General features: G+C 40.1%; 1 protein-coding gene across 8 annotated transcripts in view; it reads right to left on the bottom strand.

Moving 5' to 3' along the window:
- NAA16 (N-alpha-acetyltransferase 16, NatA auxiliary subunit) overlaps positions 1 to 16,511 on the bottom strand; it is a 72,944-nt gene that overhangs the window by 6,895 nt on the left and 49,538 nt on the right. For 5 of the 8 annotated variants that reach the window (XR_009691321.1, XM_061133435.1, XM_061133436.1 and 2 more), the window contains 5 exons: positions 10,964 to 11,133; positions 10,470 to 10,622; positions 8,524 to 8,652; positions 2,238 to 2,451; positions 1,103 to 1,293 (listed from right to left, as the gene is read on the bottom strand). Coding sequence is in view for 5 of the 8 variants with exons in the window: in XM_061133435.1 (XP_060989418.1) it covers positions 1,103 to 1,293; positions 2,238 to 2,451; positions 8,524 to 8,652; positions 10,470 to 10,622; positions 10,964 to 11,133 (857 nt within the window). In the remaining 3 variants the exon portion in view is untranslated. Of the gene's footprint in view, positions 1 to 1,102; positions 1,294 to 2,237; positions 2,452 to 7,822; positions 7,941 to 8,523; positions 8,653 to 10,469; positions 10,623 to 10,963; positions 11,134 to 16,511 lie in introns of those variants that run through there. The other 3 variants (XM_061133439.1, XM_061133440.1, XR_009691322.1) reach the window with 3 other exon arrangements.

Genomic DNA, 16,511 nt, shown 5'->3' with positions numbered 1-16,511 from the left:
GACATGCACACACACAAAAGAGTAATGTGTGAACCGAGCTTGACCGTGAAGGGACAAGAAAAAAGTCCCTGCCCAACCTGGAGGAGGAGCAGGTGATGGAGGCACGGCCTCTGCGCCAGGAACACACAGGTCCTCTCCCTCCTCCTCACCGGCGCTCTGAGTAGGGAACTGCAGCCGACCACGTCCTCGGGCATGGCGCGCCCCCCCACCCCACACACACACCGGCAAGCCTCAGGAGCGTCTAGTCTAACAGACCACTTTGCTCTTGCTCAAGTCTCTCTGCACTGAGACATACAGGCAGGACTGTGGCTCTGGAGTCCTTGGAGACCCTCAAATGACACCAAACGGTGTCAGTTGGACCACTAAGGTCTCTCATGCCAAACGCTGCAGTCAAAACAAAACAAAGCCCCACAAATTTATCTGACAGTTCTGTAGGTTCAAAGTCCAACGTGGGTCTCACTGGACTGCATTTCCCCTTGGAGGTTTTAAGGGAGAGTGTTTCCACGCCTTTTCTCGGCCTCTTCAGGATGCCCACCTCTCCTGGCTCAGGGCTCCCCCCTCCTTCAAAGGCAGCCACAGAGGATGGAGTCCTTTCCCATCACTCAGCCCTCCTACCAGCCTTCCTCGTCTCCTTGAGGCCCCTGTACTTAACTACACTGGGCTCACTGGGTAGTCCAGGAACCCTCTCCCTGTCCATGTTTTTATTTTTCACATTTTTTTTGGCTGCACCATACTTGAGGCATGTGGGATCTTAGTTTACTTGTCTTATTTAAAGGCCAGCTAAATAATCATCTTAAATTTCATCTGCCACCTTAATTCTCTCTACCATGTAATATAATACATTCACAGTTTTTAGGGATTAGAACATGAACCCTTTTGGAGGGCTATTATTCTGCCTACCACAAGCACAATTCTACCTATAACTTGCATTAGCCAAAACTCACATATTATCACTTAAAAATAACTGATGCATATCATAATGATCTTAGCTAATACTACAAATTTGGCTTCTGATTTACAGATTCAAATAAATCATATTTATGGTCAGCACAGAATTAAATAATACAAATTTTATCAGATAAACACTGTGTATTCATCTCACCCTTTCTAATTTTTCAGGTATAAGTTCTTCTTTGAGACCACTGCTGTCTTCTTCTTCATCCCGTTTTTTCTTTTGATTTTTTGGTTGATGTTCCCTTTCCACATGCTTTCTCTCTTCTTCTAATTTAGCCTTTTTCTGAGCTCTTCTCTGCTTGCTAAGCATTTTCTTCAATTCTTTGGCTGACAGGTTTTCTATAAATATTCAAATAAATGAAAACTCTGAGTCAGTGTTCTCAATTTCCTCATATTCTTATTCAATGCATACTATTAGTATATCTGGGCTTCCCTGGTGACTCAGAAGGTGAAGAATCTGCCTGCAATGCAGGAGACCGGGGTTCAATCCCTGGGTTGGGAAGATCCCCTGGAGAAGGCAAAGGCTACCCACTCTAGCATTCTGGCCTGGAGAATCCCATGGACCATGGTCCATGGGGTTGCAGAGAGTCAGACACCACTGAGCAACTGTCACTAGTATATTTGGGGGGGTGGGGAGGCAACTGTATACAAGTTTTTAGACAGTAAATTCCTAATGATTAACTTACACCTGGCACACCAAAGGCAACAGCAAATGCTGCATCAACTAAAATTAACCAACTCTAGCCTAGCCCTTCCTCCTACACAATACATGGGCTTAGGCAAATCCTCTCTCTCAATCTCAAGTCCCAAACTGTATAAAGTGGAGCTGAAGATTATCCTTCTGGAAAAATTCAAGAAGTGAGACAAAGCACAAATGCACAAGTGATCTGATCAGAAATCTGCTTTCATGCCACAATTTCTCAAATATTCTTGGGTATTGACATGTTAGTGAGTAAAAGGTTGTATTTAGATATTCTCATTGGCATTACTATTTTCAGTCAAGTAGGTATTAGAAGCTGTACAAATATATTTTTTTCTCTAAAAACCTCAGTTATTTTCAATCACTACTTAAAAACAAACAAACGGCCCATAAACATTATCAGTTACAGGACAACACCCTATCAACTTTTTCTAAGACTTCCCCCTACTTTTTGGGGGTATATCTGTTATCTGATGTTGCCTTCACACTCATTTGATAACACACTTTTCCATCATTATGCTAATGACATTCTAAAACTCTGTGTTTTTTCCAAGTCTCTTTAAGAAAGTCCCTTTTTAGTTACCTGAATTTCTCTCTTGTTGTTTGCTTTCACTGGTCAAGGGATTATCATACAATTTCAAGTATATTTCAATAGCTGATCTAGCAGCCTTGAAATAAAATCCATGTCTCCTGAGTATATCTTCTAATCTCAGAAGGTCAACGTAGGCCCGAAGGGTCATCTTTCTCATGCAGTAAGTATGGAAGTCAAACTGGTCGTCAGTTATCTCAGAAAAGTGCTTGAAAAGAAAACCACAAAGTTACCCCTTACATTTACGTCAATAACGTATACTTTTTGAAAAGAAAATCACAAAAAGCCTGTAAGATAATGTAAGCAGTCACAATTTCACTTAGTTGCCCTCTCCAGGATTTAACATACAAGGGACCTCAAGTGGTTCTTTGCATTCAACTTAAGCTTCTCTTCCTTACATTCCATCCCCATTCCCTATAAATCAAGTTTCATGATGATACCCAATTTCTATGTAGTAAGTCAGATGAGGGGAACTTCCTGGTAGTCCAGTGGCTAAGCCTGGAGGAAGAAACGGCAACCCACTGCAGACAGAGGAGCCTGGTGGGCTACAGTCCATGGCATCACAAAGAGCTGGACACAGCTGAGCACCAGCAGTGAGGACTTGGTGCTTTCCACCCTGGCTGGGGAACTAAGATCCTGCAAGCCATGTGGCACAGCCTAAAAAAAGAGTCAGATGCCCAGATTATTTTTTAAACCTGGAAATTAGACTCTATCAATATTTTAGTTTTAACAAATACTTCTCAGTATTCCCTCAAAATCAGCAAGGTAGAGTTAAACAGAGCTCTGAATGGAAACTAAACATATACAGGTTTACACTGAATGTCTATACATCAGATGGTTCTACTCAACCATGAACTCTTCAAGAACAAGCCTGTCACATCCATCCCCACTCCCTGGCACAGAAGACATTCAGTAAGCGCAGTATGTGCCAACTCAAGAAAGAAGCTGGCTTTCAGGCATGTGACTTCTTAATTCCTACAGCCTCAGTTATTTAGCCTAAGTTAGGAATAAAAAAATATATACAGCCAATCTCATATGTTGTTAGGGGATCAAGTAATTATTTTAAAATTCATTCTAAACAGTAAACTGCTTTATAAGCACAGAGTGTTATGGTTTTCTCTCACTCATTAAACTCCTATTTATCTAACTATATCCCATTTTAGCAAAAGTTCTTAATCTGGACTCTTGTGTATAAACAAGCACAGTAACATTTTCCTAAGGAGAGAGCTTGAAGGTTTCAATCAATTCTCAAAGGGTCCATGGCCCCCAAAGGGTTAAGAACTAATCCCTTACATTAAAGAAAAGATGACTAACTCCCCAACCAAACAATTTATACTTTTATTTTCTTCCCTACATGCATCTCCACCTCCATCTTCTTTCTTTTCCCCTACTTTAGCTTCTCCAAAAATATATAGAAAAATGAATGATTCATTACAGAAACACACATCAAACTCTTCTACTACTTCATCACCCTCTGTCCTGGAGGCCTAGTAACTCATTGTGCAGAAAACACATTAGTAACTGCTCATATCATTTGATAATTTTAGTTGTCTTGGTAATTAGAAATACATTATACACAGACTTGCATTAAGAGCCTGATATTTTAAAATACTAACATTAAAAAGAATAAACGTACACAGTGTGAGGGAAAGAAATGGGGGAAAAATGACTATTTCACATTAGTTTATATTTACTACTTTACAAACCATGCTTTAATGTTATATTTGAAAGTTTCATTCCTCCCATCAATAAGACAAATCAAATAACTTTTTTTTAAATGAAGGAATTACATAATTGTTCATGGTTAATATAAATCAAGTGATACCTAGCAGTATAGTATCTTAAAATCCAATACAACTGACTGAGGAAAAACGGCGGTGCCCTAAATCATGGAACACATAATGAGATGGAAATGTCTAAGAGGCTGCAGTTTTCTTAGGGTGAGAAACATTTATGTGTAAAAAAAAGGCAGACGCAACTTCAAGAGACATTCCTAGAGCATCAGGTTTCAGTGAGGTCTCGAGGGAGCCGTGTGGACCCACAAACATGTAAGCCGCCTCTTTATCAGTGACCGCCCATAGGCTGCCTCTCTCCAGTCACCGTCTTCCAGAAACAAAGCAACCCACTTATAATGTGTCTGAGGCTTTCTCAGTTCTTGCGCTCAAAGTCCTGTGTCTCAGGAACCTGCTCGGGAATGGCAGATTCCTACTTAAGAGCAACTAAATCATCTTAGGCTGATTTTTTAACTTTTCATTTTGAAATAAACACGGATAAAGGAAGCTGCAAAGATGGTGCAAGGATGTCCTATATCCTCTTTCCTCAGTGTCCCCACCAGGTTACATCCTACAATTAACCACCAGCACAAAGAACTGAGATGGGCTTGCTGTGTGTGAACAGTTTCAGGTGACTTTATCATCCTTAGATCTTTATAACTACAATGCAGGTGGCACAGGTTCAATTCCTGGGTGGGGAACTAGGATCCCACATGCCGAAGGGCAACTAAGCCTGTGAGCCGGAACTGCTGGGTCCACGTGCCACAACTGAGAGAAGCGTGCATGCCGCAACAAAGACCTCGCATGCAGCAACCAGGGCCTGACACAGCCATAAACAAACGAACAAGTAAAAGAAGTAATAGCTAGACCAACCAGGGCAAAGAGCAACTCTTAATTCCTTTATAGAAAATCTATCATTATAAAGTTAAGTGTTAAATTGATAAAGATTAAGATGCAATGGAAGATAAAGTTACAGGCTTCCGTGTGGCTCAATGGAAAAGAATTCACTTGCCCATGCAGGAGACATGGGTTCGATCCCTGATCCAAGATCCCACATGCTGTGGAGCAACTAAGCCTGTGCGCCCCAACTATGGAGCTTGTACTCTAGGGCCCTGGGACTGCAACTACTGGAGCCTGTGCGCCCTGGAGCCTGTGCTCTGCAACAAGAGAGGCCACCACAGTGAGAAGCCACGCGCTGCACCTAGAGAAAAATCCCACACAGCACTGAAGATTCGGCACAGCCATAAATAAATAAAATTAATAATAGTAAAGATAAAAGTTACGAACGCTCCATGATTTTGATCTACTGGAAACCTTAGATCTTATCAAAAAGTTTCAGAAATATGCACTGCTCCTCTCAGATATAAATCAACACACTAAAATAATGAGAAACTAATCACCTGAAAAAAAGGGGGAAAAAAAGCTCAATTCTTTAAAGAAAAAAGTTAAAAATATTATTCTGAACACAAGTTTATAGCCAGTAGTCTGAAGGTGGTCATTCTGTCTTATTTTTAATAAAATGTAAGCTCTAAACATCAGATTGGGTTGACTACATAATCACTACATGTAATCTTAAACCCTGTAAGGAAAGCAAGAAGAAGACAGAAAAAGTACTACAGTGGACCATTCTAGAATTCTAACATTTCAAATCCAATTAGTAAGAGCGCAAAGCAGTATGCCCTAAGCTGAAACTGCCTTCAGTAAAGAATTCTTGAAGGCAGAAGGACTCAGTTCTTCTTGGAACTTAGTTCCCTATTCAATAACCTATTTAGAAGGTCAACTGCAAAATTATATATATATATAATTTTTTTTTGCCACACAGAGCATGCAGGATCTTAGTTCCCTGAACAGGGATTCAAACTGTGCCCCCACTGCACTGGCAAAGCAGAGTCTTGACCATTGGACTGCCAGGGAAGTCCCCAAAGTTTTATTTTTGAATAAGGTGCTTGTTTCTTTACTAAAAATTTTTTTTCATTTATTTTTATTAGTTGGAGGCTAATTACTTTACAATATTATAGTGGTTTTTGCCATACACTGACATGAATCAGGCATGGATTTACATGTGTTCCCCATCCCGATCCCCCCTCCTACCTCCCTCCTCATCCCATCCTTCTGGGTCTTTTTACTAAAATATTTAAAACCCAAGCACAAAGGTAACCCAAATAGGTATCTGTTCTATCTTTTAATTCTGTAATTACTCCTAAATCCTTACAATTGTTATCATCAAGAATTTTCTTTTAGATTACATTAATGTTATTAGAAACTAATTTCAAGGAGCTCCCTGGCAGTCTAGAGATTAAGAATCAGCCTTCCAATGCAGGGGGACATGGGTTCCATCCCTGGTAAAGGAACTAAGACCCCACAGGCCTGGGGGCAACCACGCCTGCTCAAGACAGGGAGAGAAGCCAGCGCGCTGGAACCACCGAGCCTGTGCGCTACAGCTGCACGTCACAACCACCGAAGCCACGCTTCACACGAGAAGCCCTCCCGCTACAACTAGAGAAGCTTCTTCGCGCCATGACAAAGGCCTGGTGCAGCCAAAATGAGAGAGAGAAGTTAATTATTTCAGAAGCATTCAACCACCCTATTTGTACTCTATACTAATGTTTTTCCTTTTAGCATGAATTACTCACTATAAAGATAAGCTTACAAGTGGAATATGAATAGGATCTTTTCTTGTTTATCTGCCTCTGGTTATATTTTGAAGTACCAACAGCAAACTCTAAAGACACTTAGTAAAGTTTCCAATGATGATAATTACATAACATAACCAGAGGGTAATGATTTCTACCATCTCTGATAACCAGTGATTGTCTATAATTTTTTTTCCCTTCAAAAATGCTTTCTACCAGTCAAAACACATTTCTTAAACTGGAAATACAGTTGATCCTTGAACAATACCATGTGGGCCCACTGATATGTGAGTTTTTTCCAACAGTAAATACTACAGTACCACATGATCATGGTTGGTTGCATCCATGGATACAGAGGCAGGGATACATAGGAACCACGTATACAAAGGACCAACTGTAAGTCACAGGGAGATTTTCAATTTCCCAGAGGGTTGTCACCCCAATATCCACTCTGTTCCAGGGTCAACTGTAGTTATTCAAAATCACTAAAAACTCAGGAGAAAGCATAATCTAAATGAAACTTAGTAATGGAATAGCTAGTAATCATAGCCTAACAATTTTTTAACAAAAAACATTAAAAAGAATAAAGTAGTCACTAATGTTAGACGGAATGGGACTACAGATGGAGAAGTTCCCAATGATCCCAAGGTGTTCAAATCTGATTTCCACAGAAGTCTGATCAACTTCTAATTACTGTCGTGCTAGAAGAACTCATATGTAAGTTTCAAGCTACAGCTCCTTGAGAATGTCCTGGGTAACAGAAATGCATCTTTCCTTAGTAACGAGCAGAATGTTTTTAAAGTAACGATTGTCTAGGATGTCAAAACAAGCTAGTGATCTATGATTTGGTCACAGAAATAAGAGCCTGACTTAAACTTAGGATGCTCAGATATTGCCTGAATAGTTCACCTACCATCCAAAGGCTTTATAATTTCTGAGAAGATGACAAGGGTTTTCCCTGACAATCAGCCATCAAGTTTAGGCTTAAAAAAGCAAAGAACAAAACAAAACAAAGCAAAAACTACCCTATTTCTGAAAGGGCTCTAGTGGAATCCTAGTTCCAGCTCCCGACCAAAGCCACCCCCAAGACGTCCAGCCTTCCTCTGGGCAACTTCACAACTGTCACGAGGGGAAGAAGGCCAAAGTGCTGCCAGGGTGCAGACCGCAGGCTCACCTGACTGCGCCAGCTGGGGGCAGGGCTGCCGAGTGACCCCCGGCCGAGGGCTGCCGAGGCCTGCCTCGGGGGTGCATTGCGGCTCTTTTCCTCCCGTGGTCCATTTGGAAGGAGAGTGCTTCAGAGATGACAAAGAACAGGAAAACAAAAATTCACACACAAGGAAAAGAAAAGACCCCCTTACTAAGGCACATCGCACACATGATCCTAGCAAGTCATAACATAAGCCTGCAAGCCAGCCACACGTTGGGTACAAAGGTGCAGCAGGTGAGAACAAACACCCCGGGAAGGCGGACTGGAGAGAGGCTGACTACAGAGCAGATCCTGACACAGAGCGGAAGGGGGTGGCCCTCGGCTTGTGCATCTTTCCAGGCTGGGGATGGAAATCAAGTAACGGCCTGATTAGGAAAGAGAAATTCTGAGTACATGTTAGTAATAGCAACAATAACTTAACTAATCCTTCTCTTCTTGCTTCAGACAAAAATATGCAGACATGTCTACCTCATTACCATCTGAGGATCCAAAGCAAGGAATCATTTATTCACAATTTCTGAATGTCTGAAAGGCTAAAGATTGAGAATTTTTTCACAGTGAAGTGTTCCAAAGTCTTTAGAAGAGGTAGATGAGCCCATGTAGAAATCTACCTGCTTTTCTGGTCACCTTACAGGAGAAAAATGAGGCCCAAACTCTTGTTAACTTACCCTTTCTACTTCATGGCACTTTTTCAAAGCATCCCCGTACCTTCCCAGGCGCTGGTAAGCTGAGATGCACTCTGTCTGAAACCACATGCACTGCATCTCATTTAGGTTCTCCATGGCAGACGTCCCTTCCTGAAATGGAAGCAATCACAAATAAAGGAAGCAAACAATACAAGAGATCCTAAAAACCCCATTTTCTCTTTTACAACAATGTCTACAAGGATTGCGGTGGCAATAAGTAGCAGTGACAAATTATATAATAAACACATCAATGTGTTTCCAAAAGGCTCCTACCACCTTAAAACTGTATGTCTATTCAACCAGTTCTAGAGACACTCAACAACCCACACAGAAAAGACTATAGGTTATTGAAGCCAAGTTTGAAACACTGAAGCTTTTATTTAACCTATTTAAAACAGGGATCCTATGAAGCACTGCCTATCTTTTGCCTATTCAGCAAAAGCCACTTAACCTTTTCCTTGCTGACTTAGGATCACTGCTATTTACAACACTGTTTTCAAATCTCTTCAGAGTGGCTTCAAGCCCGGTTTTCCATTTTGCACGTCTCCTTCCTCCACATCAAGGCATCAGTTGTCACTTCCTTTCACAACTATGTCTATGAGGATTAGTATGACAATAAAGAGCAATAATGAATTATATAATAATACATTAAAAATTTTTTAAATAAAAAGAATATTCGCTAATTCAGGCTCAGTGTGTTTTCTAGGAGAATGTAAAGCACAGAGTACCTGGTTTCAGCACAGGGACACTAGAGCTTTGTCACAATTTAGAACAGTTATTTAAAATGCATTTTATGTGACCCCAAGAAAGACAGCAAAGATATGGGTATATTTACATAAGTTTAGTCTTCATTTCTTTTTCACATCCACTGTTTATCAGTTTAATTTTCAGAATTCTCATTGAAAGTATAAAAACCAGTTATCTCTGGGCAAATAAAATTATGGTGGTCTTTTATGTCTTCTTCATGGCTACAGATACTCCATCATTTGATAACTACATATGTTTATAAGAAATCTACCATATTTTTCATTTCAAAACTTTACCACACTAGAACTAACCAACCTGCATCAGCAACTCCACAAATACTATAAACTGAAAAATTTGCACGAAGGAAATAGGAGCACTTCACTTACATGTTACTAAGCAGATATAAACTGATACCGCAGTCATTAGCAGCTCTCCTCCCCCGGCTCACTGCTACCCACCACCATTAGGGACACGCCTGGCCAGCGAAGCAGCACGGATAAACTACCAAGCTCTCTACACGGCACAGCAACCTGTCAACGGTGGATGACTGGAGGCAACTGTGATGGGCAAGGTGAGCCCAGCTTTGGGGCCACTACTTTCCTCAGAAAGCTCAACTTCCCCCTTCTTTCTCATTCTCCTGGGTCTTTTCAGACATGTCCTAGTTGGCTGTGGTTTGCTGCGTGGGTGCTTTGTTGTTGTTTTTTAAACCACAGAGCTTATTTAACTTAAATATCCTCATTTCTAATTGTACTTTACTTCTATTGTACTTCACTTCTCATCTCTACAGGGCCTCCCAGGTGGCTCAGTGGTAAACAATCTGCCTGCCAATGCAGGAGACACAGGAGACAGATTCCGATCCCTGGGTGAGGAAGATCCCCTGGCGAAGGAAACAACAACCCACTCCGGCATTCTTGCCTGGAAAATCCCATGGACAGAGGAGCCCAGCAGGCTATAGTCCATGGGGCTGCAGAGTCGGACACGACTGAAGCAACTTTGCACGCACACACCAGGAGCACATGCACACTCATCAACCACAGTAAGAAATCACACTTAGCATATGAGCTAAACAAGATGAAGGAAAGGACGACAAAGGTGAATTCCGAGGAGCCAGAGCAGCAAACTTCACACATCACCAGAGAATTTAATTTTACTAACTCAGACAATGACATGCTATTTCTTACCCTTGTGAACTTGGAGCACATTTCCTCTGCTTCCTTTATCATATTTGCCCGAAGCATATACTTTGCGCATTTGGAATTGATGAATCTATCAGCTGTATCCAAAGACTGAGCTTCATCCATCCACTTGACAGCTTCTCTGAGATTACCCATATGCTTTAAGAGATGAAAGTATTAAAGACATCTCTGTTAGGATTAAGAGAATATGGGTACGATATAACAGAAAACGTTCTTAAAGACAAATTAGAAATCTGTTACATTTCTGTCAAATCTATCGAGAAATTTTTAGATAATTAAAATTCATATTTACTCAGAGCTGAATGAAACGATTAACATCGACTATATGACTATGCAACATAAAACTCCTTAGGATTATTAGCGTATTGGGAATAAATAATCAGGGTGCCCTAAAAGTTATCTCCACACAGAAAGAACTCCATGGGTCCTTAAAATGGCCAAATTCTTCAACTATTCAAAAAACATGACCAAGATGTTACCTTGTAAATTTTTGCTTTCATATAGAATAATTCTATTAGAGTTGGAGTACCAGCAATGGCAGCGTTAATATACTCCAAAGCCAGAGAATACTGCCCCAGCTTATCGAAGTGCTGTGCCAGGAAGTACTGAACCCAGAGGAGTGTTGTTGGGGGCTCCTTCTCCCCATTCTCTGCAATCAAACACACACAATTATTACAAGGAATGAGGCAAAGTGAAGCATCTCACTTGCTTTCTTTCTCCCCATGCATAATGAAATCAATATAACTATTACAAAAAAAATCCAGTAAAAATCACCAATTTCAACAGAAAGAGATACAACCTCAAGTCACAAAGTTCAGAAAGCAGCAGCCAAGCAGAGGAACGATGCTGGTTTCACAAGCTTCTACCTATACCTCATGCCAAAGAACAGTCTGGGGAAAAGAGGCAGATCAACCTAACTCGACGAATTCTCAGGCAGACAGCATTAAGGCAGCAGGTCCAGGAAAAGCCAGAGAAAATAGCCTGGAGAAAACATGTCCCTAACCACCACAGTAAAACTTCCACAGAGGCAAGAACTGCCGGGGCTTAGGTGGATCATCCAGGCCTCGACACAAACCAGGGAAACCCAAAGTTGAAGGGTATCAGGAGAGTACACTCCTGATAGTATGGCCACAAACAACCATCTGACCTCTATCTGGCTCCCCGTTCTACCCCGAAACGACAGAAGAGTAAACACGAAAAACCTAGCTCTCAAAATGGGTATCAGAAGGGAAGACACACAGGTATAAAACGAGGTAGGAAGAGCAGAGAGGAGAATTTACTCATGTTACCTCAGAAGACAAGGTCTCCGAGACTAGCTGACCAAATGAAGTGACAATGCAAACACACAAATTAACATAAATTAAGACACAAATAATAAATATAAGCAAAGAGCCAAGCACTTATCTTGCTACTCTCATATACACTCCATTTCAGGGGGGGTCAAATATCTGAGGAGGAAAAGTTCTTTATAAGAACTCCAGCTAGAAAACTTCCCTAAAATGGGGAAGGAAATAGCCACCCAAGTCCAAGAAACCCAGAGAGTCCCAAACAGGATAAACCCAAGGCGAAACACCCCAAGACACATATTAATCAAATTAACAAAGGTCAAACACAAAGAACAAATATTAAAAGCAGCAAGGGAGAAACAACAAATAACACACAAAGGGATTCCCATAAGGATAACAGCTGATCTATCAAGAGAAACCCTCCAGGCCAGAAGGGAATGGCAGGACGTACTGAAAGTAATGAAAGAGAATAACCTACAACCTAGATTACTGTATCCAGCAAGGATCTCATTCAGATATGAAGGAGAATTCAAAAGCTTTACAGATAAGCAAAAGCTGAGAGAATTCAGCACCACCAAACCAGCTCTTCAACAAATGCTAAAGGATCTTCTCTAGACAGGAAATGCAGAAAGGCTGTATAAACGTGAACCCAAAACAACAAAGTAAATGGCAACGGGACCACACCTATCAATAATTACCCTAAATGTAAATGGGTTGAATGCCCCAACCAAAAGACAAAGACTGGCTGAATGGATACAAAAACAAGACCCCTATATATGCTGTCTACAAGAGACCCACCTCAAAACAAGAGACACATACAGACTAAAAGTGAAGGGCTGGAAAAAAATATTTCATGCAAACGGAGACCAAAAGAAAGCAGGAGTCGCAATACTCATATCAGATAAAATAGACTTTCAAATAAAGGATGTGAAAAGAGACAAAGAAGGACACTACATAATGATCAAAGGATCAATCCAAGAAGAAGATATAACAATTATAAATATATATGCACCCAACATAAGAGCACCGCAATATGTACGGCAAACACTAACAAGTATGAAAGAGGAAATTAATAGTAACACAGTAATAGTGGGAGACTTTAATACCCCACTCACAACTATGGATAGATCAACTAAACAGAAAATTAACAAGGAAACACAAACCTTAAATGACACAATGGACCAGCTAGACCTAATGGATATCTATAGGACATTTCACCCCAAAACAATCAACTTCACCTTTTTCTCAAGTGCACACGGAACCTTCTCCAGAATAGATCACATCCTGGGCCATAAATCTGGTCTTGGAAAATTCAAAAAAATTGAAATCATTCCAGTCATCTTTTCTGACCACAGTGCAGTAAGATTAGATCTCAATTACAGGAAAAAAATTGTTAAAAATTCAAACATATGGAGGCTAAATAACACGCTTCTGAATAACCAACAAATCATAGGAGAAATCAAAAAAGAAATCAAAATATGTATAGAAATGAATGAAAATGAAAACACAACAACCCAAAACCTGTGGGACACTGTAAAAGCAGTGCTAAGGGGAAGGTTCATAGCATTACAGGCTTACATCAAGAAACAAGAAAAAAACCAAATAAATAACCTAACTCTACACCTAAAGCAATTAGAGAAGGAAGAAATGAAGAACCCCAGGGTTAGCAGAAGGAAAGAAATCTTAAAAATCAGGGCAGAAATAAATGCAAAAGAAACTAAAGAGACCATAGCAAAAATCAACAAAGCTAAAAGCTGGTTTTTTGAAAAAATAAACAAAATTGACAAACCATTAGCAAGACTCATTAAGAAACAAAGAGAGAAGAACCAAATTAACAAAATTAGAAATGAAAATGGAGAGATCACAACAGACAACACTGAAATACAAAGGATCATAAGAGACTACTACCAGCAGCTCTATGCCAATAAAATGGACAACTTGGATGAAATGGACAAATTCTTAGAAAAGTATAACTTTCCAAAACTGAACCAGGAGGAAATAGAAGATCTTAACAGACCCATCACAAGCAAGGAAATCGAAACTGTAATCAAAAATCTTCCAGCAAACAAAAGCCCAGGACCAGATGGCTTCACAGCTGAATTCTACCAAAAATTTAGAGAAGAGCTAACACCTATCTTACTCAAACTCTTCCAGAAAATTGCAGATGAAGGTAAGCTTCCAAACTCATTCTATGAGGCCACCATCACCCTAATTCCAAAACCAGACAAAGATGCCACAAAAAAAGAAAACTACAGGCCAATATCACCGATGAACATAGATGCAAAAATCCTTAACAAAATTCTAGCAAACAGAATCCAACAACATATTAAAAAAATCATACACCATGACCAAGTGGGCTTTATCCCAGGAATGCAAGGATTCTTTAATATCTGCAAATCAATCAATGTAATACACCACATTAACAAATTGAAAGATAAAAATCATATGATCATCTCAATAGATGCAGAGAAAGCCTTTGACAAAATTCAACACTCATTTATGATTAAAACTCTCCAAAAAGCAGGAATAGAAGGAACATACCTCAACATAATAAAAGCTATATATGACAAACCCACAGTAAGCATCACCCTCAATGGTGAAAAATGGAAAGCATTTCCCCTGAAATCAGGAACAAGACAACGGTGCCCACTCTCACCACTACTATTCAACATAGTGTTGGAAGTTTTGGCCACAGCAATCAGAGCAGAAAAAGAAGTAAAAGGAATCCAGATAGGAAAAGAAGAAGTGAAACTCTCACTGTTTGCAGATGACATGATCCTCTACATAGAAAACCCTAAAGACTCTACCAGAAAATTACTAGAGCTAATCAATGAATATAGTAAAGTTGCAGGATATAAAATTAACACACAGAAATCCCTTGCATTCCTATATACTAACAATGAAAAAACAGAAAGAGAAATTAAGGAAACAATACCATTCACCATTGCAACAAAAAGAATAAAATACTTAGGAGTATATCTACCTAAAGAAACAAAAGACCTATACATAGAAAACTATAAAACACTGAGGAAAGAAATCAAAGAGGACACAAACAGATGGAGAAACATACCGTGTTCATGGATTGGAAGAATCAATATTGTCAAAATGGCTATTCTACCCAAAGCAATCTACAGATTCAATGCAATCCCTATCAAGCTACCAAAGGAATTTTTCACAGACCTAGACCAAAGAATTTCACAATTGTATGGAAATACAAAAAACCTCGAATAGCCAAAGTAATCTTGAGAAAGAAGAATGGAACTGGAGGAATCAACCTGCCTGACTTCAGACTCTACTACAAAGCCACAGTCATCAAGACAGTATGGTACTGGCACAAAGACAGAAATATAGATCAATGGAACAGAATAGAAAGCCCAGAGATAAATCCACGAACCTATGGACACCTTATCTTTGACAAAGGAGGCAAGGATATACAATGGAAAAAAGACAACCTCTTTAACAAGTGGTGCTGGGAAAACTGGTCAACCACTTGTAAAAGAATGAAACTAGAACACTTTCTAACACCATACACAAAAATAAACTCAAACTGGATTAAAGATCTAAATGTAAGACCAGAAACTATAAAACTCCTAGAGGAGAACATAGGCAAAACACTCTCCGACATAAATCACAGCAAGATCCTCTATGACCCACCTCCCAGAATATTGGAAATAAAAGCAAAACTAAACAAATGGGACCTAATGAAACTTAAAAGCTTTTGCACTACAAAGGAAACTATAAGAAAGGTGAAAAGACAGCCCTCAGATTGGGAGAAAATAATAGCAAATGAAGAAACAGACAAAGGATTAATCTCAAAAATATACAAGCAACTCCTGAAGCTCAATTCCAGAAAAATAAATGACCCAATCAAAAAATGGGCCAAAGAACTAAACAGACATTTCTCCAAAGAAGACATACAGATGGCTAACAAACACATGAAAAGATGCTCAACATCACTCATTATCAGAGAAATGCAAATCAAAACCACAATGAGGTACCATTACACACCATTCAGGATGGCTGCTATCCAAAAGTCTACAAGCAATAAATGCTGGAGAGGGTGTGGAGAAAAGGGAACCCTCTTACACTGTTGGTGGGAATGCAAACTAATACAGCCGCTATGGAAAACAGTGTGGAGATTTCTTAAAAAACTGGAAATAGAACTGCCATATGACCAGCAATCCCACTTCTGGGCATACACACTGAGGAAACCAGATCTGAAAGGGACACGTGCACCCCAATGTTCATCGCAACACTGTTTATAATAGCCAGGACATGGAAGCAACCTAGATGCCCATCAGCAGATGAATGGATAAGGAAGCTGTGGTACATATACACCATGGAATATTACTCAGCCATTAAAAAGAATTCATTTGAATCAGTCCTAATGAGATGGATGAAACTGGAGCCTATTATACAGAGTGAAGTAAGCCAGAAAGATAAAGAACATTACAGCATACTAACACACATATATGGAATTTAGAAAGATGGTAACGATGACCCTATATGCAAAACAGAAAAAGAGACACAGAAATACAGAACAGACTTTTGAACTCTGTGGGAGAATGTGAGGGTGGGATATTTCAAAAGAACAGCATGTATACTATCTAGGGTGAAACAGATCACCAGCCCAGGTGGGATGCATGAGACAAGTGCTCCAGCCTGGTGCACTGGGAAGACCCAGAGGAATCGGGTGGAGAGGGAGGTGGGCGGGGGGGCGGGGGGGGGGATTGGGACGGGA

This window comes from Dama dama, chromosome 30, assembly GCF_033118175.1.
Source record: "Dama dama isolate Ldn47 chromosome 30, ASM3311817v1, whole genome shotgun sequence".
In the NCBI taxonomy this organism is placed as follows: domain Eukaryota; kingdom Metazoa; phylum Chordata; class Mammalia; order Artiodactyla; family Cervidae; genus Dama; species Dama dama.
Note: the sequence above shows the minus strand (reverse complement) of the source record. Positions and strands in the feature narration are given on the sequence as shown.